This window comes from Bombus huntii, chromosome 7 (genome assembly GCF_024542735.1).
Source record: "Bombus huntii isolate Logan2020A chromosome 7, iyBomHunt1.1, whole genome shotgun sequence".
Taxonomy (NCBI): Eukaryota; Metazoa; Arthropoda; class Insecta; order Hymenoptera; family Apidae; genus Bombus; species Bombus huntii.
Window position 1 is genome coordinate 3,112,339 of NC_066244.1, and position 27,266 is coordinate 3,139,604.

General features: G+C 52.4%; 1 protein-coding gene across 4 annotated transcripts in view; it reads right to left on the reverse strand.

Annotated features, from left to right (window-relative positions):
- LOC126867512 (dachshund homolog 2) overlaps positions 1 to 27,266 on the reverse strand; it is a 143,622-nt gene that overhangs the window by 62,888 nt on the left and 53,468 nt on the right. For 2 of the 4 annotated variants that reach the window (XM_050622055.1, XM_050622050.1), the window contains exons 2-4: positions 24,883 to 25,031; positions 13,747 to 13,975; positions 11,673 to 11,735 (exon numbers count right to left, since the gene is read on the reverse strand). In XM_050622055.1, coding sequence (XP_050478012.1) covers positions 11,673 to 11,735; positions 13,747 to 13,975; positions 24,883 to 25,031 — 441 coding nt within the window. The remainder of the gene's footprint in view (positions 1 to 11,672; positions 11,736 to 13,746; positions 13,976 to 24,882; positions 25,032 to 27,266) is intronic. The other 2 variants (XM_050622053.1, XM_050622054.1) reach the window with 2 other exon arrangements.

Genomic DNA, 27,266 nt, shown 5'->3' on the forward strand with positions numbered 1-27,266 from the left:
GAGGCTACACGTATCAACCCACGTGTCTCCCGACGATGGTTCGTTTCGAATCGAAACCGGAGTTCGTTTGACGATTCGAAACAAACGTGATACAGGGGCTGTGGAGGGGGGGGGCGAGAGTCGCGAGAACAGGATGGAAGGGACCGCAAGGGGCGAACGTACCGCGGAGAAAAGAGGGCTGGGCTAGGGTTGTGGGGGCGAGCGGAGCGGTTTATATGGCTAAAGGCGCATCCCCCGAGCCGTATCGATCGTTGACTTTAAAATTCAAAGAGACCGACAATAGCTTCCCTTTCCGCCGAGCCTCTGTACTACAATATCATATTCCGTTCCTTTCGTTTCATTGTCTGGTAAAGCCTGCGCTAATAATAAAAGATTGCTACCCTGGAAGCTACGCCTAGAGAGGGAAAGCGACCGCTGGGAAAGGGGAAAAAAGATGGAACGAGAGACAACGGGCGGAGGAAGAGAAAAACGGATGGAGAAGAAGGGAGGAAAGACGCGCGTGCGAGCGAAGAAACGACGAAAACGAGCATGGGGAAGGTGGAACGGCAGAAGAGTCGGGGTTTCACTCGGTCGAGTCTTCCCAAGTTCGGTGCTACATCATCCAGATAGCCGACCCATAATGCTTCGTTGAAAAGTTGCTCGAATTCTGCGCGAATTTAATATTCCGCGCGCGTCGTCCTTTGTCCTCTCTCTCTCTCTCTCTCTCCCTCCCTCTCTCGGCCCCTCTCTCTCTCTCCCTCCCTCTCCCTCTCTCTCTATCTATCTTTCTACCTATCTATCGTTTCGTCTCGCGTTTGCGTTTCCGTGTCGCCGATATTCCAGGTGAACCTGCACGTTTGTTCCCCCGCGGGTAGGAGAAGCTCGGCTCTCGGAAGCGTCGCCGAAGCCGCGATTCCAGAAAATTGGGATTCTTTTCTCCCCCGCGTGTCGTTCGGTTCTTTGCCGCCATCCAGACTCTCGATTTCCCGAGATAGGGTGCTTGTTGCGGATCCCAATAGCACGAAGGAAACGACAAAAGAGAAAAGCGGGTAAAGAGGTCGGCGTTCGAATTACACACGTAACGGGAACCGAGAGAAAGAGATATTTGTCGAGGGCGAGGGGAAACGAGCGGGCGGAATCAAAGGGGACCCAACAATGGACGATCATATTAAATCATAAATGTAAACGAAGATGGGTAACGGGGAGGGTGAAAGCTGGCGAACAGTCCGATAATGAAAGTTTCCGATCCTCGAGCTGAGGCACAAAGCTATACCTAAGCGATATAACCGATGGCACGGTTTTACGCCTGCGATTTATCGAACATCTCTCGGTTATGGAATGATTTTCCAGCTGACTGCCGGCGCCCACATTTTTCCGCGCGCGAACCTTTCCGGAAAAACAGAAAGAACAAAAGTTCCAAGAAATCAAACGAGAGATTTGAACGCTGCACGAAGGGGACGAGGATCGATCCGATCGCTCGAAGCATCGCTAGAGAAGATAGTAGAGAGAAGAGAGAGAGAGAGAGAGAGAGAGAGAAAGCTCGCGCATCCGCCGGATGGTTGTCATCGACGGCGCACAAACGCGCGTGCAACGCGATCGCGAACGTGCGCGCACCTGACCCGAGATTAAACGTTTCGAGGGATACGAAATGAAATATTTAGCGATCCTGGGGGTTCAAACGGGGCCCACCACCCCCTCGAAACGCCTGTTTCCCTTTGTCGGCGACCTGTTAGCCATCGAATCGAGTTGGAATGCGCTAACCCCTTGTCGCCGCGCGACACGCGTCTCCTCGTGCCTTTCCTCGTCCTTCCTCTTCCTCTCGACGACGACGATCGTGTATACACACGCATCACCTGGTCGATCGAGTTTTCCCTGGTTACAATTTCGATCGATAGCATGTGGCAAGACGACGGCAGGAAGCGGAGACGGAGCGTGAGAGGAAGGAAAAGAAACAGCGAGCAGAAAAGTACGAGTCACCGAGGGGGGGTGAAAGCATGCGGATTAAGTCGTGTGAAAATTCACGATAGACGGCGGTAGTTAGATCGATCGGGTGAGTGTTTCAGCCGGGAAACGGCTGGAGGACGTTGAATGGACCGGATTGAAACGTCGACGCGGTGAATAGCGGTTTCAAAGAAATACATTAGCGCAATGTGAAGGGTTACTTGAAAAATAAACTGGAGGAACGAAGCAACCGGGACCGCTTATCCCGAGCACCGGGTGCTCGATCATTCTTTCAGTGCGCGAACGTCGTTCCTATCGAGAAAACGAAATTTCTCGTTTCAAACTCGTCGAAAAGGCATAGAAAATCACTCGTTTGCCTGGGAACCTGATAATTCGATGGTAGAAACGATGATGATCGAACGATCAACTTTTTCCAATTAAATTCATGGACGAGTTGGAAATACGGTTCGTACGAACTGTAAATCACAGGAGAAAATCGCGGGAAAAGGTTGCACCGAAACAGGCGGAGAGCTGGCTCGGTCAAGTAATGGTCAAAGCAGGTGTATTATTCGAGCGAATGGTTTACGAGAATTTTATTGTAGGCCCCCGGTGTTCAGCGGTCGTATTTAAGGTTTTATCCCGCCGCCTCCGTTTCGTCTCTCGCGCGCCCCCTATTTCTCGCTCGGTGAACGCCGGGAAAGGGTTAGGATTTTATTTTTCAACCGCGTAAAAGGGCTGAAGGAGAAGGGGCCCACGTTTCATAAAAGTCGTCTGGCACATTCGTTGCCGTAGATTATTGCCGAGACCGCGAGCCGACATCGACGCCCCGGACGTATTATTTTATTTATTATTTCACTTTAAGACGCGTCTTCCTTCGTCCAAGGATTAAAGCGGGCTCGCATAAAGAACCGGGAAGCCTCGTTTCGCGTCACCTCCGTGCGCCACCATACAACCGGTCAGTATAGTATCGGTTTATTTCCCTTCGAGCCGCGCCGCTCCCACACGCTCGCTTTTAATTAAACTTTCAGCGGAACGCGGCTTGTCTAACCGTCTAGCAGCACAGCCGACTGTTTGCATCCTCTCAAAGTTCAACCGATGTTCCAAATTGAAAAGAAATATTTTTCAATCTACGCTGAACATCGTTGCATCTTAACTCGCGCGAGATCGGTGACGCAGCCTGGAATATTCCACAATCGTCGGGACCATCGACTTCTCGAAATAGAAATTACGATCGCAGAAATTACTCGGTCACTGAGAATTGTTTTCTCAAAGTATATACGCGTGTCGAATATATTAAGGTCAAACATGAAACAAGTGGAAGAAGATTGGAATTTACAGATTGGCCGCGTAGAGTTTGGAATAAATCGCGCTCTCGGGGAAAAGAAGCGGCCGTGTGACGGGTGTCAGGAAAATTAAGGTCGGGAATCGCGTAACATCTCCGGGGTGGAAAAAGCAAGGGATACAAGGGTGGGGGTAGCAGCTGCGACATCGCGAAATTACGAGGTGGCGTTGGAAGTAGTCGCTCCTTAGAGGAACCGTTGACAAATGACGGAGGCAACTTTTATTATTTTAGATGTCGGCCCATCAGAGACGCCCGCGCTTCGTGTTACGACTCCGCAAGCCGACCGAGATGTGTTTTACATACATTTCGCAACAGCCTCCGGGAACCGACTACAACACCCCTTGACAAATGGGCCGGGGTTTTATTAGACCAACTTTTTAAGCTACTCCCCTGGCGAAGACGCGGAGCTCGCCGAAATAAAGATAAACTTTGCCCGCGTAGCCGTAGCTCGTTACTTGCCATTCCGGCGTCGATCTCCTACGTGCTTGCTTATTTACTCGGTTTCGCGTTAAACGATACTAGAGATTCTGGTACAATGCCAGCGAACTATCGCGCGGGTTCATTTGGTTGCGGAAGCTTGCGAAAATATACACGCCATTGGAACATTCTACTTCAGCCAATGAAGCAAAGATCGGAATAGTCGGATAGTTGTTGCGACACGAGTCTATAAATCCTTGCACGATCAAAGAAACGTATGGAAACGCGAGCGATTCCGGTCGCCTTTCGATGGAAAAAGGTAGGAGGCGTTCAGGAAATGGATGGTCGCGTCGCGATCGACCATCATCGTTTGGCGTGGACTCGAATTTCCGTGAGCGGAGCGTAACACCGTGGGCGAGAGAAAAAAGTCGAACGCACGTTTCGCTCGAGAACATATTTACGCGGCCGATGACAAATGGTTTTTAGCGGCGCGGTGGGTGGATAGGAGAAGTTCGGGACACCCGCTGCACTCCCGGAGGGGTCGTCGGAGCGCGAGGGAAAACGAGCGGGCGGAGGAGTCAGTGGCGGCGGCGGTGGAGGTGGCGGCGGGGGGAGGGAAGGAAAGTGGTTCGCAGATGCGCCGTGACTGATGGTCCCTACTTCCAGATGTACTATATACCGCGGTACTTTTATCGGCGCTTGTTTGTTCAGCGAGTTTCGAAATACCAGTGGCAGCGGCGTGCCGTCGCCCTGGATCACGGATAGCGGCGAGAGAACGCGCCACCAGAGAAACCTATATAGAAACCGGCTGGAGAAAAAGAGAAAGAGAACCGTAGACGGTATGGAAAGAGGCGAAGGTGGAAGGAAAACGAAGCGAGCGACTGCGATTATCGTCGACGGCCAGAAGAAAAAAATGATCGTTGTATCAACGGCGATACACACGTGTATTTACGTGTCGCGTCCGCGACGTTAAGGCTTTCGTCGTGCGCGATGATGGACGTCTATCACGTGAGACAACGTTTCCCCGCCGCCGCATCGTTCGTCACGGTTCCCCTTTTAGTCTTGCTGCTGTTTTTGTCCACCCATGAAATTCCTCGTGGCCGTACGACCAAATAGCAGTCGTGTTTCTCTTCCTCTTTGTCTAGCCGGGAGAAAATCGGAAAACCACGAAACTGGTCGGTGGAAGAAGGGTGAACGGAAGGGTTTTTCACGGAGGGGTAGAAAGTGGATCGGCGGATTTCGGGCGATCAATTAATAAGAGGAGGATCGGCCACTTTTCATCCGGGGGAACAGCGCGCCCACGCGTTCCTATGTAAATTGAAGAGGTTACACGGTTTTACATATTTCAACAGATTCGCGGCGGCGCGGAGGCAGGCGGCCGACGCGGCAGGGAAGACGCGGGAAAAGTGGAGAGGGAGGTGATGGAGAAGGGGCCCGGTAGCCACTCGAAAACCGCGGGCGAAGCGTTTTGTCGAGTGTTTTATGGAAAGCTTTAGAATTGTAGATTTTCTCTCTCTCCGCTGGCAGCGCAACCGCTGGATTTATGATAGCCGCCGCGAAAACCTACGACCCTGCTCGCTGCTACTTTCAGCGCATCCTCGATAATATAAAAGGATATTATTTAAATTCTTGAAAATTCCACGAGTGTTCGCGCCACCGACGATCACGGACCGAGCGGCTGACTCGCGATTGTTTTCGCCAGCCCACACTTTTTCCACCTACTTCCGCATAATTCGCGTCAGAAACAGTTTAGACCGATGATCAATGGACGCACACAGCAATGGACGTTCGGTCCTTCTCGAGGGACGAGGGCCACCGCCTGTATGTCGTTTGCTATTGGATTTCAATTGGGAAACGATTACCCTCCTCGAGTGACCGTTTTCGGCTCGTTTGTCACCGACGTTTCCGCGCCTCTTTTCCTCGTCGTTCCTCGTCCGAGTATTATCGAATTTGGTAGCCGATTCGTCGATGCGTCCAACGACCGTTACGAATAATCGTCCGCAGCGTAGAAGCTTCCTTGCCGCGACATGATTGAATTTTCGATCGTTCCCTAACCTTTAAAACCCCGCTGGTACATGGCTATCACCGCGAGGGTCGCGTATTTGTCCAAGGCTAACCTTGCCAGGGCAAGCGCACCCTTCGACGCGCGCACCGCGCGCTACTGCGCGTCTGGACAAGGCAAAAGGTAAGCCACTAGCCGCGTATACGCGTGGAAACCGCCGTCCGAACGCACACTGCAAATATTAGTTCATTACCAAAAGTGGCGGCGAAACCGTGCCTGCGAACGGTAGTGCCGCGGAACCGCAGGAACGTTCGTCCGCGGTTTATTTAATGACACCCTTCCACTGCTTTTCAATTAACCTCCCCACCGCCTCTTCTCCTCGCTTCCCCCACCCATCGAGCAACTCTTTCCCTGTGGTTCGCTTACTTCTTCCCAACTTCCAACTTTCAAGGGCCACTAGCCCTTTCGCCTCGGGGTTTTCGATTTTCCGATCTCTCTCTCTCTCTCTCTCTCTCTCTCTCTCTCTCCCTCTCTCTGTCTCTCTCTCGCGACGAATTTTGAGCGGAAGTTGGTGGCAAACTCGCATGCCAGTCGACCGTAAATAAGAGAGCAGTTCCACACGCGGAAGGCTAAGCACTGCGTGCGGGCTGTCTGTTGTGCGTGCGTGTGTGAAGGCAACGGAGAAGCCCCGCGACGTAATATACTAGCGTGCGCGCACAGCCGAAGGGAGACCATTTAATAACAATATATCTTGGTCGTCGCGAAGGTACACGAGAATCGCGCGGAAATAAGGACAAAGAAGGGAGCGAACATGGGAGGAAAGATATTTTATCATTAGAATCGGTATTCCCCCGAATCAGCGCTGCCTTTCGCTCTGCGCTTTCGGCCTGCTCTTTGTCTACGACGAGCCATGTCGTGTTCATCGTAATGCGCGAAAAAATATACGAAAAAAGGACGTCGAAGCGGACGTAACGAGGCGACTCGGTCTCCGATCGATGAGACAAATTAGACGAAGAGACTCGCGAGCAGCTCGTTAGTCACGACGTTCGATACTTCCACGAAGATCGCGCGCGTTCCCGAACGAAGACCCGAGAAAATGAGCGAACGGGCCCGCCTTTAACGAGATCGCCGGGGCCAGAAAAAGATCGGACGACGACGACCGAACGAAGCGAAAAGCAGGAAAGGGAAACAAGATGGTTGACAATTTCACGGTACATTGGCGGGCTGTGGGTGGATCCCGGTCGTCGCGACTAATTATGTTTTTAATTAATCATCGCGTTTCGTCGCAGCCAAAGTTTACTCGGCTACGCTCGTTACCGCACGGCGGCCTAATATGTAACGCGTCGCTTCTAGGAGTCATCGCGACGAAGTTCACGCCCCCTGCAAGTCGATATGGTCGACCGCCTTCTTCCTCGTTATCTTCCGTCGACTCGACGACGGCTATCGAAATAATCCTGGCAAAGGGGGTGGTTCGCGGAGTAAATGACCCGGAAACGGTCGGGGAGCGACGTCGTTCCTAAAAATACGGCAGCGAAAATTTCGAGGCGAGCATAAAGAGCGCGACGTCGTTAATGGCGCGGCATTAATTATCGTTCAAACGATAATTATCGCGGCTTCTGATGAAATTGCGCCCGGTGGAGCCGCGCCGCCGGCCGTAAGTAATTCGTTGTCGAGTTAATAAAATGAATGTCTCAAAGACGCTCGTTCACGAGGTGACGACTCTTTTCTGCGATCTGCAGACGGCACCCTGTCGCGAGTCGACGAGTCGCGTTCTCGCCCGTGCGAGCTTTATGAGTCGAGAGACTTTACGAGGTCTCCTCGCCCGTTGTCGTCCTTCTTTCGATCCACCTCGACGTCCCCTTCCGTCGCGGGAGACAGAGGAGAACAGATATACCCGAGAGAATGATTCATCCGGATCGGCGCGCGACAGGCAAGGACCAATTTATTCGGTGGTCGGACACCGGACCAGAGCCAAGAGCCGACCGCCGAGATCGTGGCCGTATCGTTTCGTAAGAGGGTCGTTAGAAGGGTCCATTTTCGGGTCAGGATGTTTGGCACGAGCGGCCGATTCGAGGAACGAATCGACGCGCTTGTCGAGCCGGCTGTCGCGTTCCACATACGATTATCCGCCTAGACTGTAGACGATCGTCCTCTTTTACCTCGCGGGACTATCACGCGAACGTGAAAGAGATCCGACATTCCTCGAACACGCGAACGAGTAACCGATTCGATTTGTTGGATCCCCACCCACGCTAAACTGGATCTGTAAATCACGTGGGTGCTATTATTGGACTGCCTGCGGAGACGAGCCGTGGAAACATTCGCGAACACGGAGAAGATAGGTTTAACGATCGCGTTGATACCAGTGGAGATGAAAGACAAAAGAAACGCCGTAACTAATACTCGGAGCGATCGACGGCTAACCCGTTATTATTAATTTCGTCGTAGCATTCGGTCGAATCGAAAGCTACGTAGCCAAAAAAGGAGGATCTCGAGAGGGAACGAAGGAAGGTGAACGTTCGGACGAGAGAGAGAGAGCGTAATTAGCCTATCCCCTGATTGCAAGCCGCTGACAAGCCGACGCCTAGAGCCGCTTGTGACGGTATTAATCATAATGCGCGTATTTGCACGCGGGACGCCGCTCAGATGCGCGCGCGTGCGTGTCGACGCGCTGACAGTTCGTTTGAACGCAATTAACGCGCCGCTTGATAGTTGTCGGCTCCGAGCTCGCTATCGCGGCGAACGATCGTCGAATCGAATTAACCGTTTCGTCGCGCCGCTCCGCTCTCGCGAAACGGTCCACTGCGCCACGGTTCGGGAGGGAAGCCTGGCACTCGAGAGTTCTTCACGCTTCTTTTTAATCCTCTCTTGCCCCCTTTGCGTCGTCGCAATTCGCGAACGAGGGGTGCATCACGGGAAGGACGGCAAAGGGAACGCGATCCTCTTCGACTTAAAGCGGAGATGTCGACGCGTTTTCGCGCAAAGTTTCTCTTTACCCTGAGATTAGACATATTAGGTCGTCCGAAACGTTTCTCTCGTTTTATAAGAAAATAATGGATGCACAACATATTCCGTTTTATATTATTTTATAGAATTACGTATGATCCACTTTGTTCTATCAAAATAAAGATCACAACGTTCGACAGATTAGGTTTCATGTTTGTATAAAGATGCGTCGTTGTAAAAGACGTGCCTGTAAAAGATAGACACTTTTCGGACAATCTAATATTACAATGGAAAGAAATTGCTACCTTATTCGTTATTAGACTGCGGATACTTATGCAAATTCAGATTCCTACGAATACAACTAAAGGAATTTGTTTCATGCTCCAAATACTTTGAATATTTGTACGTTCTTGCGTATTATGTGCGTTCTATACATTCTTGCATAATTAAAGATCTCACAAGTGCACAAACATCCGCAGTCTAGTCATTAATAACGTCTCTCAGTATGTAGAACATTCGTGTTTTCCTCTCGAATCGTTCTTCGCTACATTTTTTCTCAATCATGGAGAGGTAGGAATAATCGAATAGGATTCCAAGTTTCTCGTGATAGGAGGTAGGAGTGAAATACGCGCGAAGATGGATCGAAAACGACGCTCGTAACGACGGGGCTCAACTTTATGAATATTATTTTCCAGCAGATGTCCCCGACGATAGAAGCTCGTCGACGTTGTCGTCGTTGTCGTCGTCGTAATTAATGACATCTCCGAGGGTGTCGTTGGCGAATTCGCCGAAAGAGGAGAAAGACCGAAGGAGGCAGAGAATATCAGAGGTAAGTTTGGCCGGGCGGGTCGACGATAAGGAAGCGGGCAAAACCGGCGTAGCTGGATGGCGAACGACAATACGCGAGAATTATCCCGGAATGACGAGGTAGTTTTAAAGGCAGGAAGCCGACATTAGCGCATTGATACCGCGCCTTCTGCCATCGGCCGGACCATTAATATTACTTAGTTTACGGACAGAGTTCGCAGCGGGGTGAATGGATCCGTCGTTTCGCTCGTTTCCGCGATTCCATTTGGTTCCGTTCTCACCCTCTCCAAGTTTTAACGTTTCGAAGGCACGAAACATCGTCCGTAACGGAGACTGGAAAAACCAGCGGATCTGCGAGAGCTATCCGACTTTTCCGAGGGCTGCGATTTCTGGCTTATGAGATTTAATTGCTCGAACTGGCGGAAAGACAAACGAGCCGGCCAACTTCAGTGGCGGAATTCGGGTTTCCGATGTCACGGGCCTCGGCCGGATTAGCGACAACAAATCATCGAGATTAAAATGGAAACAGGGTGCGGTGGAAAAGAAGACGGAAAGAGAGAAACTACGGTAACTTGGAAACAAAGGCAAAAGAGAGATGGAGAAGACGAGAGGGAATCCGACAGGGAGAACCAGATTTCGGTAGGCGTGAGCTCCGTGTGCTTGTAAAATCAAAAGGACAAACAATTAATAACCCCGGTACCGACGATTAATCAGAATTTAACTCTCAGTTAAATACTCGGTTGGCATCGGGGGTGGAGGCGAGACGAGGCGATCGGAGTGCGTAGCCAGCCATGCTCGGAAGGGATACGGCCGAGGGTATGGTGCACGCAGGATAAACAAAGGTTTACATCAGTGTCAGTCGCAACAAGTCCGAATTCGTCTAGGGTTCTCGGCATGAATATTCACGGTGCTCGCTCGTCCGTCCCTTCCAGTCTCCGTACCCGCCAATTCGACCCCCTATTTCCCGTCCTCTGCGCCACCCTCTTCTACCTCATCCTCCTTCTCCTCCTCCTCCTCCCTCCGTACCGTTCTGTATCGCTCCGCACGGGTCCGCGACCATTTGCCACCCCCTACGATATCCATCGAACGGCTAGCAGTCAAAGGCTGAAATCACAATACGCGTTTGTCCGGTTGACGAAGTCGACTGGACCGGGAGCCGCTAAAGCAAATAGAACGAGACGGCTGGCTGGATAGAGAAACAGCAAAAGAGGGAAAAGCGAGAGGGGTTTGATCGCGGAGGTGACGCGTGCGAGGGGCCGAGGGGTGCAAAGGGAGCCGCGGAGAGAAGCGAGCCAATGGTCATTGCCTTTGAATTGGAAATTACGTTTTGGCCGGTCAAGTGTCGATTTTCACCCCCGTATTAACAGTTCGACCCTGGAGTTCGCACCTTCCTTCTCCTGCCTTCCTTTCTCTCCGCCTGGATCAGCCGACGACATAGTAGACCAGCAAACAGACAAAGGAACTTGAGTGTCTCGCGAAGGCAGCCAACCACCACACGCAGGGGATGAAAGTTTCAGTTTGTAACCCGCGGAACGGGAGAGAGCCGCTTTCACGCGGCTAAAGCTCCCTCGGTGGTGTAAAAGGAACGAGGCTGTTGGGCGACGCGGGACGCGCAAGTATTTCGCACAGCCAGTCGAATGATTTAATCCCCGAATGATGGACGGGCACGTCGCGACGATGATCTGCGTGCCGTGAAGTGACAAGTGGTTAGGATCACGGGGAAACCTCGGTGGCGGATGACGGTGGCTGATGGCGCGCGATGGTCGATGCGCGCGGTGCGGTGTGGCGGATACCGAGGGTGGTCGCCGGTGGTCGACGTTGGTGTCGTATCGGTGACGGGACCGGGCTGCCGGCGGATGGATTTGAGGACGGTGGGAAGGAGGGTGCGGACGCTCGCACCGTACAAATCATGCGGGCATTACAGCGTCACGCCTGGACTCAACCTGTCGCGCGACCGGAAACTCGATGCCGACGGTAATGCTGATTTATCGGACGCGAAACGGTCGCGTGTTGCACCGGCCTACGTTTCCCGCGTCTCGCGGCTCATTTTTCTCGACTCGTTGCGAAACCGACGCAGGGTATCGAGACACGGATGACTGGCCGAATTACCCATGGCGCGAAACGTAATCGAGTCTTCCATACATTGTCCACGTTTTTTATCCTCTTTCTTTCATTCTTTACTTTTCTGTTTCTTTTTTTCTCTCTTTTTTTTTAGGTGCGGATTCAAAATTCTCCTACCTTTCGAGATGTTTGACAATATCTTCGTAGGCAGCTCGGCAGTTTTCCCAAACCGTTCCGGACCTGTGGATCACAAAAAAAAGCGACACTTGAGATACGACGGTGGAACGCAAAACAGGAGAAAGACCGAAGCGTCGCGAGAAAGAAAAATAACGTGGAAACGCGCGTCACCGGCGTTTCACGAACGATGGGGAAACGAAGGGGCGCGAGTTGATAAACGAATCGGTTAATTATAAGCCTGCCACGGGATATCCTCGAGGAAAGTGGATCCGCGGAGTTGATTAAGAGTCCTCCTTGTGCCGTCTCGTCTTTCGTTTGTCCTTTGATTCGATCGTGCCTGTCCTACGCTCGAAACGAAGACGCTTTGAAGTCGTTGATTAAAAAAGACGTCGCATCGTCCCTAGAACTCGGTCCCGAGATTCTCCTAATTTACCCCGTGTATCGACCACTGAAAATACTTTCAAGGATCGTCGAGAATCCCGGCGGAACTGAGCGAAGAAAAAGAGAAGGAAATCGAAGAACGAACCGGTGGCAAAGTAAGATCGAACTGTTGAAGGAAAGACGTGGAAACCGTGGCGCGGTCGTCTGGGTCGGAAGTAAGTTGCCGTCGCAGAAGGCGGCCTAGGGCTCGCGTAAACCGGTCGAGTAGGTCGTCGTGGCGAGCAGGAAGGGCTCGGGGCTGAATTAGAGGGTGGCGATAGAGGGCAACGGTGCGCTGACGGCGCGGTACGCCAGGATGGGGTTGCGTTGAATTAATCATATTCCGGTGTTTGTCGTGCCGCCCCCAGACGTAATCCGTCTTACCTCCCGATCTCTCTCGCTCCTCTGCCACGATAGATTTGCATTTTAATTAAAAGCAAAGCGCTGAAATCATAATGCGAAACGTGCGGCGCCGCCTTCGTCGCGTCATTATACACGTAGGCGCGTAGCGTCGGAAGGACACGCTTTACTCTAGCCGACACTGGCCGCCCCTCCACTCAAGACGAATCCACGCGATTCCTTTCCTTCCACGCTTCGAACCTTTTCGTTCTATCGGGCCGAAAGTACATCTCGAATCACCGTGAATCTAACCAAGGAACCCGGATGAAAGACGAAGAAGCAGACTGAACCGACCGACTAATGGCGAATAGGACGAAGCTAATTACGGCTGGCGGGTGTAATCGAAAATTAAGGCGAGTCTCCGTATCCTCAAAACTGGCTGGGACGGGGTTTCGTGAGAAGACCAGAGAACAGGGAACACCACCAGCCGCATCTATTAGAAACACGTTAACAAATGCTTAGATTAGCTCAGAGACTACGCTCCCTCTGCAAGGAAGATCTTCCTTCGATAGACTGCGTCTCAACGCGCCTTCGTTTCTCCCTATTCGTGGCTCCCGCGCGAGAACGACTAAACGGGCACGCGTAATCCGTGATATACGTCTCGAGACTGCAACGCCTCGAGGATTTACCGGTTCCCTCTCCTCGATCAGGGCAACCGGTCGACCTCGTGCTCCTGAACGAAATACGACGCAACGAACGAGTTTATGGAATTCCACATGAACTGGCGAAATTTTGGCCACAACCGTTGGTCATCGACGGGTACGACGAGGTCGAGTTAGGTCAGGCGGGAATGATAGAAGGGTGACTCGGTTGAGGTCGCGAGCGTAACGCGAGCCGAGTAAACGACCTAGAAGGAACGCGACGCACCCAAGGAAACGGACTTCGCCACCGAGAGACGGAGGAGGTGAAAGAGGGAAGGAAAGATCAAGCAGTGTCGAGACCCCTCGGATTTCCACGGCTTCGCCGTCTCTTCAAATCCTCTTAAAGTTGTATTCTTTTGGCCTCGCTGGCCCTTCGTTACAACTACACCGAGACAAGATGAACGCGCCGATCCGTACGAACGCTTGTCGAACCTCCGAAAAAGTAGCCTATCGCTTCGTACGAGATCCCAGCTATGTACTTCGTTTTCGATCATTTTTCTAACTTGGTACCATCGTCTCTGTATCTTCGTTCCCAGACGCGTTGAACCGTTCGACCGTATGGTTCCACAATTTGGACCCCACGGATTTTAAGGATACGTCTTGTAAAGGCTTACCTCGCGAGCGCCTCCATGTTCGACATGTTGGGGTTGACTTTGAGGCCCTGCTCGGCGCGCGCTTGAGCCTGTGCCTGCAGGTGATGCGGCAGACTAGCCGGCGACAGAATGGCGGTGTGTCCTGCACCTGGATGTCCACCCAGTTGCATGAATTGCATGTGACTGAGATGCGTGGGTGGGTGATTGTAGCCGTTCGCTAGCAGCGGCGACTTTTCCATCCTCGGCACGTCTGGAAGAAGAAGCGAGCAAACCCCGTTAGTCAGAGGACTATAGGTGGCAGGAGAGGAGCATACGAAACAAGGGACGGGTGATGTTCGCCGATATTCCCGCAAATACCGTGTGTATATTTGCCAAAGGATCTAGGGGATGCGTTTCAGGATTTCCAAACGGACCGTATATCTTCGTCAACCGGCACGCGTCACGATCTCGCTTAGGGGACGATCGCGTCAACCACATCGTAACGTATCGTGAGCAAATTTCTGCCGTTGATAGAGCCGGTCGATTCACGGGGCGTGAAGCAACGGCGACTTTGTACGAACATTCGAGACCCGACGATTATCGAGAGGCCCACTTTTGGGATTCCAGTCGTGCAAAGATGACGTCGAAGATGATGCTATTGCGAGACCGAGATCGTGATGGCCGGTGGAGAAGGGGGAGGCGGAAGGAGGGCACAACAGCGAGGTATACGGTGCAACGGAAGGCGAAACCGAGAGGGAAAGAAGGAGACGGAGCGGCGGCCAGGCAGAAAGGGGAGAAGGAGGTGACCTCGGTGGAAGGGGTAGAAAATGAGCGGTGCCTATTCATTACAAATTATCTAAATGGCAGTGATTTCGGCGGACCGGCTGGCCGTTTGACGAGTAAGTGGCGGATTCGCTAGACAGTGACTGTCGATCCCGCGAACGGCCGGCCGGTTCGCGACTGCCAGCGAAACAACGCCACGGATCGTTTGACAACCACTGTGGGACCCGGCCCATGACCGGCCCTAAAATTGGACTTATTACAACTTATAGAGCGCGATTTGAACGCTCCGCTCAATAACATACATTATCCCCAATCCATATGATTTAATGAAATCCCTCTAAACTCTCCACTTAGCCTCAGTACCTTCTCGCGCAGTACCCTTCTTTTTATTTTCCCTCCTCCGTGTGTACGCGCTCTCTCGTAGATTGCTACGTGTGTACCAATAGAGAGCGAAAGAAACCGAGCGACGTCACGGGATAAGAAAGACGGAGAGGTAGCTGCGTGGATATGAGCGGGCAGAAAGCGAGAGAACGATCGAAAGGGAGAACGAGAGGGAGGAGAGAGAAAAAGGGTCGGGGGCTGGCTGGCGAGGGGATGCGCGCGGCAGAGAGGGGCTGAAGGGTCGTGAACGAAAGGAACGGTTGGAGGGAGTAAGAACGCCGTGGCACGTTCCGATCACCGAAGATACTTAAAACGCACGTTCCCCGATTTTATAACCCCGACAACGGCTATTTGTCGGTCGCGGTACGTTCGGCGTTGTAACGCGACGACCGATGAAGACGTTTCGTCCGACCTTACCGAAACCTGGCGTATCCTTTCGACGAAGGATACTCAGGATACCAGCGTTCCTCCGCGTGGTCGAAGAGCAAACGAATTTCCGAAAATCTTCCCTTTCCTTGGCAGCGAAGAAGAAAAAAGGAATCGGCCAACTTGATCGCGATCGTCGCGACGACCGGCCGAAGCGAAACGCGAGGGACGATAAAACACAATTTGAGCTAAAGACCGCGCTCCTCTAACTTCCCACCCCTGGGTCCGCGCGCGGACGTATACCGGCACCTCTTTGCCCCTCTCGTGGCTGATGAGGTGACAACCCATAATTATACAGACCGCTTTCTGTCTGGCCTGACTGCAGTGGCATGCGGAGGAGAGGCCTCCATCATCCTCCACCTTTTCGTCTCCCTTTCTTCGCCGTCCTCCCTGTGTCTTCCTCTTCGTTCAACTTCTCCCTGGTACTCCCTTGGCCTTTCTGACCGTGCGCATTCTCTCCCTCTTGTCCTTCCTTCGCTTTCTTCCTTTCTTTCTCCTTCGGCCGTATTCTCCTCCGTATCTGCGGATCTCGCTTTTTCTCTCATTACCCTTTATCCTCCCTCTTTGCTCCTTTCATCCACACACGGCGTTTCTCATCCACGAGCCGAGAGATCCACCGAGAGAGCGGACTTTGACTTCCACGCCGCTTAATAACGATACGCGTGTTTTCTTTGCATGTGTAACGCTCTCGGCGCGGAGGCGGAGGCGAAGATGCGAAATCAGCAGTCGGACTCGGCGTGGCGGCCAGAGAAAGAAGGAGGCGAAGGCAAAGGGAGGACTGCGGGAGGTGGTAGTCACCACCACCCTCGTGCCGCGCGTCTCGTGCCCGTAAGAGAAGGACGACTGCGCTACTTCTTTTCTGGTGTTAATTACAAAACGCGAGAATAAATTGCCGAGCTAAACGAGTGCCTGGTATCCCTCTCCACCGCGACCTCGTCACGTCTGTTCCTTCTTCCAGCGCGGCCCTCCGCGATGGACAGATGAATGGAAGGCGAGCCGTCTGCACAGGTGGAATTTGTTATGCGTCGCGATCACGGCCAGTCTTTCCTCCCATCGCTATCGTCTCGATCTTCTGCTAGACTTAACGAAAATTTACCGAGTACGCCGATGTTTTCGACCGCGAACCTACTACAATCAAAGAAACGTTCGACGCCATCGATACACCCTATGACCATCTCTGTCTTCCAGTGCATAGTTTCAACTTTCATTTTCCTTTGTAATTTTCCTTTCTTCGGCCAACAGTAGTCGTACGGGCCAAAAAACCGTCCGCTCTCCCTCTGCTCGAATGACCACCGAGACGAGGCATCGTGAAATTATTCGGAAAATTTGCCCTTTGTCCGCGGATCCTCTGCTTACCGCCATTGTTCCTACCAAACGGCGAAGAAATCCACCGACTCCCTTTCTCCCTGTCTTCATATCTCGATGCTCGGCCACGAACTCCGACAACGCGCGTTATTTGCGCTTAGGTATGTATATGTTTACCCTCGACACCGACTCCCTCAAAACCCTTGGATTTAACCCTCGAACACCGACCCTCCGGCTACGGCCGATGACATCGTGGCCCTTTAAGTACTTTCCACACCATCCCTCCTTCGCTTCTTCCTCGCATCTTCTCCGCGTCTTCTTCGCCTCTTCTTCGCTGTGCCGCGCATCTTTTGTTCCTTGAACAGCGTGCCACGAGACCGTCACCCATTCCTCGGGCATTCTCCGACAGTGTCATCGATTCGTGATCCCGATCGGGAGCTGGATTCTCGCGTACGCGCTTACCCCGTTAGCCGGCTGCATGCACGTGCATCCCATCCAACATTGTTCCATCGACGTGTATTGCTACATAAACACGAGACGGGAAACACAGTTTCGCGCAGGAGGAATCCGGTTTTTCAAGTAATCGAGAGACTCGAAGCCGGGCTAGCAGGCAAGCGGGCAGGCAAGCAGCCAGCCAGCCAGGCGAACAGGCGAGCAGGCGAGCACAGGCAGGCAGACAGGCAGGCAGGCGGGCAGCCATCGAGGTAGCTCCCTGCGTCCAGTCTGGAAACAACCGAGGAGAGAGTGGATGCCATGACTATGTATACCTCCTCCTCGCTCCTCCTTCCTTCCCTGCTCTTCTTTCCTCGCTTTCCTCTTTCACCACACCCATTCTTCTTAATCGCTTGCCCGTATTGAGACGTAGCTCGCTGCCTCGCACGAGACAGCCGCGAACACCGTTCCGCTGATATTTCGTTCCTTCGCGGGACGTTTTCACGATGTCATCGGGACGCATCGATCGCCTTTCCGTTGATCGGTAGCAAAGTAGAGGGGTTGATATTGAAACGAAAACACTGGACGACCGGGAAGATAGGACGGAAGGTATTTTGCGATATTGAGACGTAAGCTACCTTACGAGTAACGAAAGAAGAATGAAGAGGCATAAGATACGGTTGATCATTCTCGCGAAGCGTCCTAACGACGATAAGATCCGGCTAGTCGGACGTCCAGCTTCCTTCCCGACCCTAACCCTATCTCTCGTCCCTTTCGTTCCTGGGCCTTTTTCGACTGGCTGCCTACCACGCGTCTCCTCGCGAAAGAGCAGTCCAGTATTTGTTCTTCCAGGGTCTCCTCGGATACGAGCATCATCCGAGGGCAGTAAACCTTTTGATATATAGTCGAAGGTTTTTAGAGTTCTGTCAGCCACGCCCACAATCAGCCTTAGTATTATTTACACTCCTCGTGGTTTGTAGTCGGTTGTCTCGCATCTTCGTTCCCGCTGCTCCTCCACCACCTCCACCACCCGCCTTTTTTACTCCTTTCGCGCGCTCTTCTTGCTTCGTCGCCCGTCGTTGCCTCTTCGGCAACGTCATCGTGATCCGCTTCGACGCTGTCGCAAACGCCATCTCCGTTTTTCATTTCCTGCCAGCTATTCTTCGACAGGTTCGGTTCAGCGCTAGATTCTCTATATTCCGCGTTGTCTTCACCAACCAGTCGAGGTACCGCGAATTTATAAAATTAGATACGATCGCGCGGGCTGCATCGTTCGCGAAATTATCTATTCCGAGCAGGCATACGCGATCGTATAGCCGCCGGCGCGGATTTTGGATTTCTCCGCGCGACCACGGCTTCGGCACGCAACTCCACCCGAAGAAAGAGGGACGCATATTTTATTTCGGAAATGATGATGATACGCACGAAACCTTTGGTTTTATCGCGCCCGATTCGCCGCCGGTGGACTCCTTTTTCAGACCTTTTTGGGAATCCCTTTCGTCCCGGTCACGAACAGTGGCGCCGATATTCTCTAAAATCTTCCACGTTGCGACTTTGTTGCGAAACGCTGTTCCATATCCATATGATTCCCGTAACGTTTACATCTTTTGCCGCAGTTGCTCAAAGTTCTTGCGAAATCGATCAACTTCATTTACCAGTCGCTGAACTCTGCGATAAACTGTAATTCCAACGAACGCATTCGAATCGATCAACGCAGTTGTTATTTCTGAAGCGAACGAAATGGATCGTGGACGCGTCAAAAAGGAGAGCGAGAAGCGAACCGTTTACGTTTGGCAATCGGGTCTTCGAAAAATCGATGCCGGAGCTAATCTGGAAGGTAAATCTTTCCCGCGGGGTAATCAAAACCAAGGATCGAGCCCGGGACCCGTGCGTTCTCGGAGGCACATCTGCCCGTTGGCTCGGCCCGTGAACTTGGACAGCGTTGCAATAGTCCGCTCGGACCAACGGCCCCGTATCTCTCTCGCTGCTCGCCGGTCGATACTTTTTCACGTGCTCGTAACATCGGTTAATCCTCTGCATAAACATTGTATTGTATTTCGCCGGGGATGCTCCCATTATATCATATTTTGTTATTAATATCTTCCGACTGGCTGGGCCCAGAAGCTGGATCGGGGCACTTTTGTGCACTCGCTGAAGGTAAACCTGCCCAGTTGCCTGTAGTGCCGGGGATCCAGCGAATCGAGAGTTGTAGAGCGACGAAGAGAGGCGTTGAGGCAGAGAGAGAAAGAGAGGTTCGTGGAAAAAAGAGTGGGAAGAGAGCGAAAGAGACGGAGGCGGCGCTCGATACCGGTTTCCTTTATCGCGCAATGCCTACCGGGATTTGTATTATCCACGATCCCGAACTAGAAGCGCAACGTCGATTTCGTACGACCCTAAGCGTTTCCGCTTGAATCCAGATCGTTCTACTCCGAGTTTTGCCACAGTTCGGCATTACAAACCCTCTCTCTCTCTCTCTCTTTCTCCCTCTCTTTCTCTCTCTCTCTCTCTCTCTCTCTCTCTGTCTCTGTCTCTGTCGGTCCTCCTTCCTCGTACGCTTCGATTTCTCCACGCGGTTAAGCGTTTCGAAGTTCGTATCGTAAGCAGAGTTAGGTTTGTGCGTGTTGCATGAGCCTCACGAATATCGAGTGTTGAGCGATTTAAAGGCAGCCGTGTCCCGGTTGTAGTCGAACGAGTGGCGCTAACGCTCGTTACCAGCGCTTTCAGCCCGAACGAGAACGGAAATGAAAAGAAAATAAATAGCGCGGCAAAAAACCGCGGCTCGTTTGCGTGGGTACACGCGTAACCAGGACCTTTGACATGTGCCCGTGTAAACGAGCAACCGGCCCGGTCGACCGCCCTCGAAAGTAGACATTTACCCCGTGTCGAGGGGGAGGTTCCGCCGGCAGAAAACAAGCCACGATCCGTGGTGTCGGTTTTCATTTCCCCCGCGCTTTTTTTCGCGTTGTTCTCCCTCCGCTCGTTTGTAGATGCGCGCGCGTGTATATGCTCGCGCATACGTGTGCGTGGCTGTTTTTTTTTCTCCACCCCCCACAGTTGGCCTAGCCCGTTGTTTCACGCATTTCCGCTGGTTTGTTGGTCACGAGGGCCGCGCAAATTATAAAAATACACGAACGTGCGAGCTAGAGCGCGCGCTATGCTCGTTCGCTCGAGGACAAAGCGGCCCGCTCGTTGATTCGCGAGTTAATTGAGCGGCGCGGCACTCGCCGGCCGCTAACGAGTAAATTGTTGACTACCACCATCACCCCGGTGCCGGGCGAACACCGACGGCCAACCAGCCAACCTGCTGCCCCCCCTCCCCCGAATCGCCGTGCCGGAATGGCCGGCAAATTAGTACAGATTTTTGAAGCAATTAGCCTCGGTTTTAACCGCAGGAAATTGCCATCACTCTCCTAAAAAGCCCGCGTACGCTCGTAGGACAGTCGCAACCCGCGTGAATCCACCTTCTCCGGACTTTGTTCGTCCGTTGACTACCGTGGCACGCGAACTTATATACATACGTACCGAAACTCGTTCGATTCACGCTGAATCGGGCGACGCGCGGTCTCCGCGAGATGAAACGGCCGATTAAACGACGCGTGGAGCACGGTAATTAAGTCGTACTAAAACCGGCCACGTTGTCTCGCGAGCGATTTATGGCGCGACAGTGTAGGATGCGCGTCAGCTTGTTCGCAGCGAGGGTCGAATGCGACGATCTTTTACGCACGAACAACTGGCGGGTTATCGCAATTGCACGACCCATAACACAGTCGAATATAAAAGGGGGAGAGAATGGTACCGCTCGGTCGCACGACAATTTCGAGTTTTTCAAGTCGCAAAGACAGAACATGACCGGGTTCGTTCCACATTCCGAGCGTTAAAGCAAACACGGTTCATCCGGCGAACTCCCTGCAGCGAGGCCGTGCCTACTTTTTCTCCTGCGTCGCCGCTTAACGTCTTCATTTGGCTGGAGCATGCAAGTGTTTCGTTACGAGGCAAAAACCAGCGAAACGCGAAAATTCCTGGCCCGACTGATTTACGGCGTCGTGCCACGCAGAACGATGTTGCAGCAACGAACGGGTTTAATTCACCGGCGTTTTGTTACTCTGTCTCGCGCGGAACTCGCTTCTCCCACCATTTCGTCCTTGTCTCCGTCCCGAATCTCACCTCCGCTTCGCGCGAGAATAATCGTCCTCGATGGACGAGAAAATACACGGCATAAAATATCGCGGGGGCAGAAAATCATAACGGCCTGTGAAACGAAAATATCGTATCGCGTCTCCCCTCGTATCGTTGAAACTCGGACCGTGTAATAATCTCGCGGAGCGTTATTATCGCTTTAATCGCGAGGATTATTTCACTTTCGTGTCGAATCTCCGGACCGCTCGGTTTTGGCTTCGGTTTCGCGTCCCTCGTAGCCACGACCCTCTGCCCCGCGCGTAATTTCTAACCGCAGCCTGAAAATTCCACCTAAGCCAGTGGTTCTCGTCGCTGGTACGGCAACATCCACCCCCGACCATTTGTATCTTTAAAGCCGAATCGTTGCCCGGCGAGAACCTCTGATCAGGCGACGCTAGCCATCGTCCGCCTTTCCGCCAGAGATTCCCTTGCTCTGACTCGTTAATTACTTTGCGCCGATACGCGATCCGACTCGGTATTTCGACCGCAAATTCGTGGCTTTCCGAGACTAACCTTCGACTGGGCTCGATTTTCGGAGTGTGAAAATCGTCGCTGCGAAAGGAGACCTGCGAACGGAATGGAACGGAATAGAACGGTCGATGGCGCGATATCGAAGCGACGTCGACCCCCTATTAACCGGGTTTTATTGGTACACGAGCCAGCCGCGTTGGCTGACCTACGACCGGCAACAGTTAATCAATGCTTTTATGAGCATTCGCTCGCCAGTACAGCGTCGTTGCAGCCGCGACCGGCCGAACCAACCCCGCCACCCACTCGGCGTCGCCCCTCTCTTGTATCCGCCCGGACACCCACCGCTCTTCCTCTCTGTTCGCCCTTGCCTCCACCGATTCGCACCCATTCGCGACTCGTCTGCTCGCGGTGTTTCGCCACCGACTATCGACGATTCGCCGTTTCCAAGTGCCACCGATATATTCCCGCTCTGAAATCGGTCGATCCGCGCAACGCCGATCCGTGCCGGTCGTTCGCATACACGCGACCAGAATCACTCAGGGTCTCACGAGGTGGAAGAAGGGAAATTCACGTTCCCCGCGTAAACGCGGATGCTTGGATAATTTACTTAGTTTGCGCATTAATATACGATTCGCCGTGCATTAGGTCATATAATATAAATAGCGGCCGGCCAATTTGATTAATGCTATTTCGGTAATCGATGCATTAAATAATTACCGAGGGCAGAAACGCACACGAACGGCTCGACGTTAGCCGATAGTCATTAGTTTATTACGCAGCCTAGCCTAATAGTTCCAGCTCCGGGAATAGTTTCATCGAAAAACGATCGTGGCAAATGGAGAGAGCGAGCTACCGTAAGCCGCGAATCCGGCCAGAAGGCGCGAGCTACGCGGCTTCCCATCCATCCGAAGGGAGAAAGAGAGGCTCTCTCCTGCACACGCGGCGCGCACACGTCGTTAACCTAAGCCAAGCAACCCCCGCTCGCTTTACCGCTTTGCTCTCTTTCTCTTCCCATCTCTCTCTCTCTCCCTCCCTCTCTCTCTCTCTGCATCTCGAACTCCTCGCTTCCTACCCTGCTCTTCCCTTCCGGCTATTTATTTTTCTCATGGGTTTTAATTTTGTAGAGACAACATAGATGCGTATCGGCCGTCCTGGCTGTACCGAGCGTTGGGTGCACGTATACACGGCCATTGTGCCGGCCATTGTGCCCGCTACGTCCCGAATGGATGTTACGCCGCCGCTATCGGGATCGGATCTCGCTCGTTGAGTTTATTAATTGCGTTATGGCAAGTGGCGCTCGCCTACCGGTCCAAATTGAAAAAAATCCGCTGTACGCGAGCCACGCCGCTCTCCCGGTACGTGTTGCTTTCGCCTCGCACTCTCTCTTCCTGCGTTCTTCTCCATACTCTTTGCTTCCACCTTTTTTTACGCTCTCTCCTCTTCTCGTCTCTTTGTTTTTTCAGCTTTACTCGCGGCCTTCGTTCTTCCCGATGAGCCGAAGGAGCGCCGATACCGTAGAGCCCGTCACGCTGGATCCTCGCTCCTCTCGCGGTAAATTGATATCATAAGGGATGGTTCGCGGAAGATAATCCTCGGCTCAAAAGTCGCACGAACGCGTGCTTCTGGGTGTGCGATCGCGTCTCCGATAACTTTCCATTTGTTCGACGATTAAACGCGTACACTTTTGTAACTTTTACTATATCATGTAACTGTATCTACGTTCCTGGCGCTTTTTACCCGCGTTTCTACAAGGAAAAAAAACGAACCGTGGTTGATTGGAACATTCAGGAATGAAAGGATCGAAGTTCCTTGAACGGCAGAAAAACTACGTAACTTTTTACAACACGCGGAGATTAAAGACTCGCGACGAATACGCGGCACACGGATGTTTACGATTCCCATTTTACGAGGCTGCTGTGTAACAAGCGAATCGTCCGACGTTGTGTCGGTCCGAAGCGGGGGCCGCATCCTTGGTACGAGCGCGGCGACAAAGTTAAAAGGAAACGGGTCGCGGCAGCTGCGGCGATCAATCGTACCCAGAAAGGGGATCCAATCGTAAAACAATTATACAATTACCGCGGGCTCGTAATTAATTGCTCGCCGTTTCAACGTTTACCCCGGCTGCGATCGTACAGTTCTGCAACTGCGTTCGTGCTTGCGCTCGTCCGCGTGGCATTAATTCATTAACGTTGCACCGTCAAACGTATTTGCCCGTAAAATTGAACGGCCGGCGTATTCGCGATTATTTGCTTAACCAATTTCCGAACGGCGATCGTCGACGCGGCTCGACGCGATTTTACGATCCGACTTTGCCTAGAGTTTACCGCTTTCGAAGACCGAATAACCGCTCTTGCGAAACGTTACGATAATTTAAGAACGTTAATTAGCGTCATGCGCTACAACCTTTTGCCATTATCGTGGAAAAGGCTGAAGACAAGGATCGAGCGGAGAGGTGATGCATCTAAACAATAAGAAGATTTAGGAACGGCGAGGAGAAGCTGTTGGAGGTACGAGTCCATCGATGCAATATCGACATCGGCAACCGCCACCACAGGCCGCAACACGACGGTACAGTTGCAGTTAATTTGCTCACTCCAAGTGTGTTTGATTCCCCTAATTAATTGATCGGTAGGGTCACCGTGGCCCGGCGCGTATACGGATGGCAGTAATCAAGTGCGTGCCCCTGGTACCAGGGCTACGTATCTACGCGATTGTATCGCTTTACCTATTCCACGATTTCGTCCCTTTTCTCCGCGCTTTCGACGTTGATCGTTGCGACGATGTCATCTTCGATATGACTGTCGCACACTAATGTACTCGATTAATCCAAAAAATGCGCATTTTGCACGTTGTAAAAGTTTCCTCTTCAATCATTCGCGGCCTTTCAACGCGTCTCGTTGTTCACGGTCGTTGAACAACGTTCGAATGGACGACTAGCCAGCCGACAACATCGTGGCACAATGTTGTCGCTAAATCCGCGGCGTCTCCATAAAACGTGGCGTTATCGAGAGAAAGGACACGACACGCGGCGTGAAATACGAACGTCTCGAAGACCCGAGACACGGGACAGGCCTCGAATGGCTAAAAAGTCGTTCGCACGGTCGTAACCAGAATCGTAAGCAGCCGTCGAGCGGGCCTATCGATCGAGCGTCGGTGACGCTTACGAGCGGCTGTTTGAACAAAAGGAAGTGTAACGAGACTTACCCAAATGCCCGTTCTCGTAGTAATCGCCGTTGTCCATTCGGTGCTTCTTGAGAGAATGCTGGGGGTGGTGACCGGTCGCGGCGGCCAGGTGGCTGGCTGCGAGACTCAGACCGACGGAAGCTCTCTTCGGTGGTCTTCCTGGCCTGGAGCTGTACAGTGGTAGAGAGTTACTGTGGTTAGAGACACCTGTCATCGAGGTAATGTCTTACCCCGATCGTCGAGCTTACGACTCTCGTCGTAAGTTGTTCGATTACGTCACGAGAAAAGACGTTTCCAGTATAATATATCCGATACTGGATCATGGATATGACGAATATTAGTACGAAGAAATAACGCGAACGCTTTTCATGCGAACAAAATGAGCGTCTTTTCTCGCGAAACGATGACTCTTCGGCCGGTCCCCCGGCTCCGATCTCGAGATTCATCGATCTCGAAGGAAGAGAGGAAACGCTCGAATGAAACTCGATGACCAAGCTCTGGTCGCTACAAGTGTCGATTAGACTGTATCTAGAATGCTGCCACGTTTCGAGAACTGGTTCTCGGCCGACTGCAGCCGAATGAAGTTCACCTTCTCGCGATCTGTGCGGAGCCGCGCGTGGTCGCGAGCGAGCGTGGCTACGAGTCACGAGATACCAGCGGCTAATACGTAGTGACGTTGCCGCGATAAATCTAGCAGAGGGGAAGATAAAGGTGCGCGAGAGGCGATGGAACGGGCCAAACAGCCTGCATTTGCGTAACTTATCGTGTCTCGAAGACTCGATTATTCTCCTTGGACGCGGTTTCAAAGAGGGGTCGCGGGAATATTCCGCACCTATATACACCGATTCTCGCCAATGATCGGAAAATCGGCGACGGTCGGGAAGAATAGAAGCGACTAGCCGCAAGCAGCGTGTCGCGAATTGCGCGCAAAAGTATCTGACGCGGAACGATCTCACAGGATGGTTCGGAGTAGATACCGCGGCTGGCAGAAACGTTCATTTTTCATAGGCGGCAGGCGCCGGAGAGGCGCTTCCATATACACACCAGCCACGGACACATGCCGCGCAAAGTGTACATACGCGTACACGCGTGATTCGAGCTTTTGCTTTCGCCGGGTCTGAGACTGAGACTGCGACTCGTTGTTACCGTGGCAGGATCCTTTCCTCCGTTCCCGATATAGCGGCTATATTCTTCCAGTGGTACTCAACCGCGACTCCGACCGACTTTGTTCCTACGGACGACTCGCGTCAGTTTCATTTCGGAATCCGTTTCAAATTTAACCGATAAACTTGCTGGGCCGACGGCACCCTTTGTAGGATGCAGCCATTGGCAGCGGAGCGTAAACGATTTCGTTCGACGAGAGCGTCGCGTCGTTGACAAGTGGAGGGCGGGTAGCAACGTGGCGACGAAAATGAAGCAAAGAGAAGGAACGAAAATTGAAGCACGGCGGAGGAGGAAGAGGACCAGTCCTCTCGATATTTATACCCGGTGACAGAGACGCTACGAAAAGCCCGGCCGGGTTGAGAATCTCTGCTTGGTAAGCGAGCAATCTCATAGTAGTCAGGACAGATTTGTAAATCTAATTTTTCATCCCGTCTTTCTGCCTGCCCTCTCGCTTTACCTCTTCGCGTTGCCCACGGTCTTCCTCGTCCTCGTTCTGCGTTCGACTCTGCACCCCCTCCTCTATCGCTCCTACGGGGTGCTTTTTCCGCTCTCTTCCTCCAGAGGCACTCGATCTCTCGATCTTCGTTCTTCGCCTCCCTGGCGCCCTCCCACTCTCCGACTCGTCCTCTTTCGTTCTCCATTCTTCGTAGTTCGTTCTCGTTTATCGTGCTCTCTTCTTCTCGCCGTTTGGCCCCTCTCTGTCTCTCTGCCAGCTCTCACGCACGAGATCTCCAGACGATTCTCAGACGGCCGGTTTATACGGCGTTGATCTCTTAAACCGCTTAGCTTCGGGTTACACCGAAAACAAGAACGCACTCTCGAACGCTTAGACCCGTATAATGCGTACTTGTTTGCGTACGAATCTACCGGCGAAATAAGAAAAATGTCGCGTCGCAATGAACGGGCAATCGTGTTCCGTCCTTTCTTCGCGTAACGACTCTGATTTATCTGTAAAAGATTCGATATACGTGGCCCAAATTCGGCTGATTTAATAAACACGCAATTAATTAAATACGCCTTGATAAGAAGCCAGGTGTGATCGTACGATGAAAGTAGAGGACATCGAAGAAACGGTTCGTCTGAAACAATCGACCGGATATCGAGGAAAGGTGTTTGCGAAACCGATGTTGCATGATTTCGCGGGGATAAGGTGATCGTGACCTATCGTTGGCCAAGAGATCGAGGAAGAAAAGGGGATCGATAGTAATCGGCCTTATTGCGACAACCACGGAGCCCCGTAG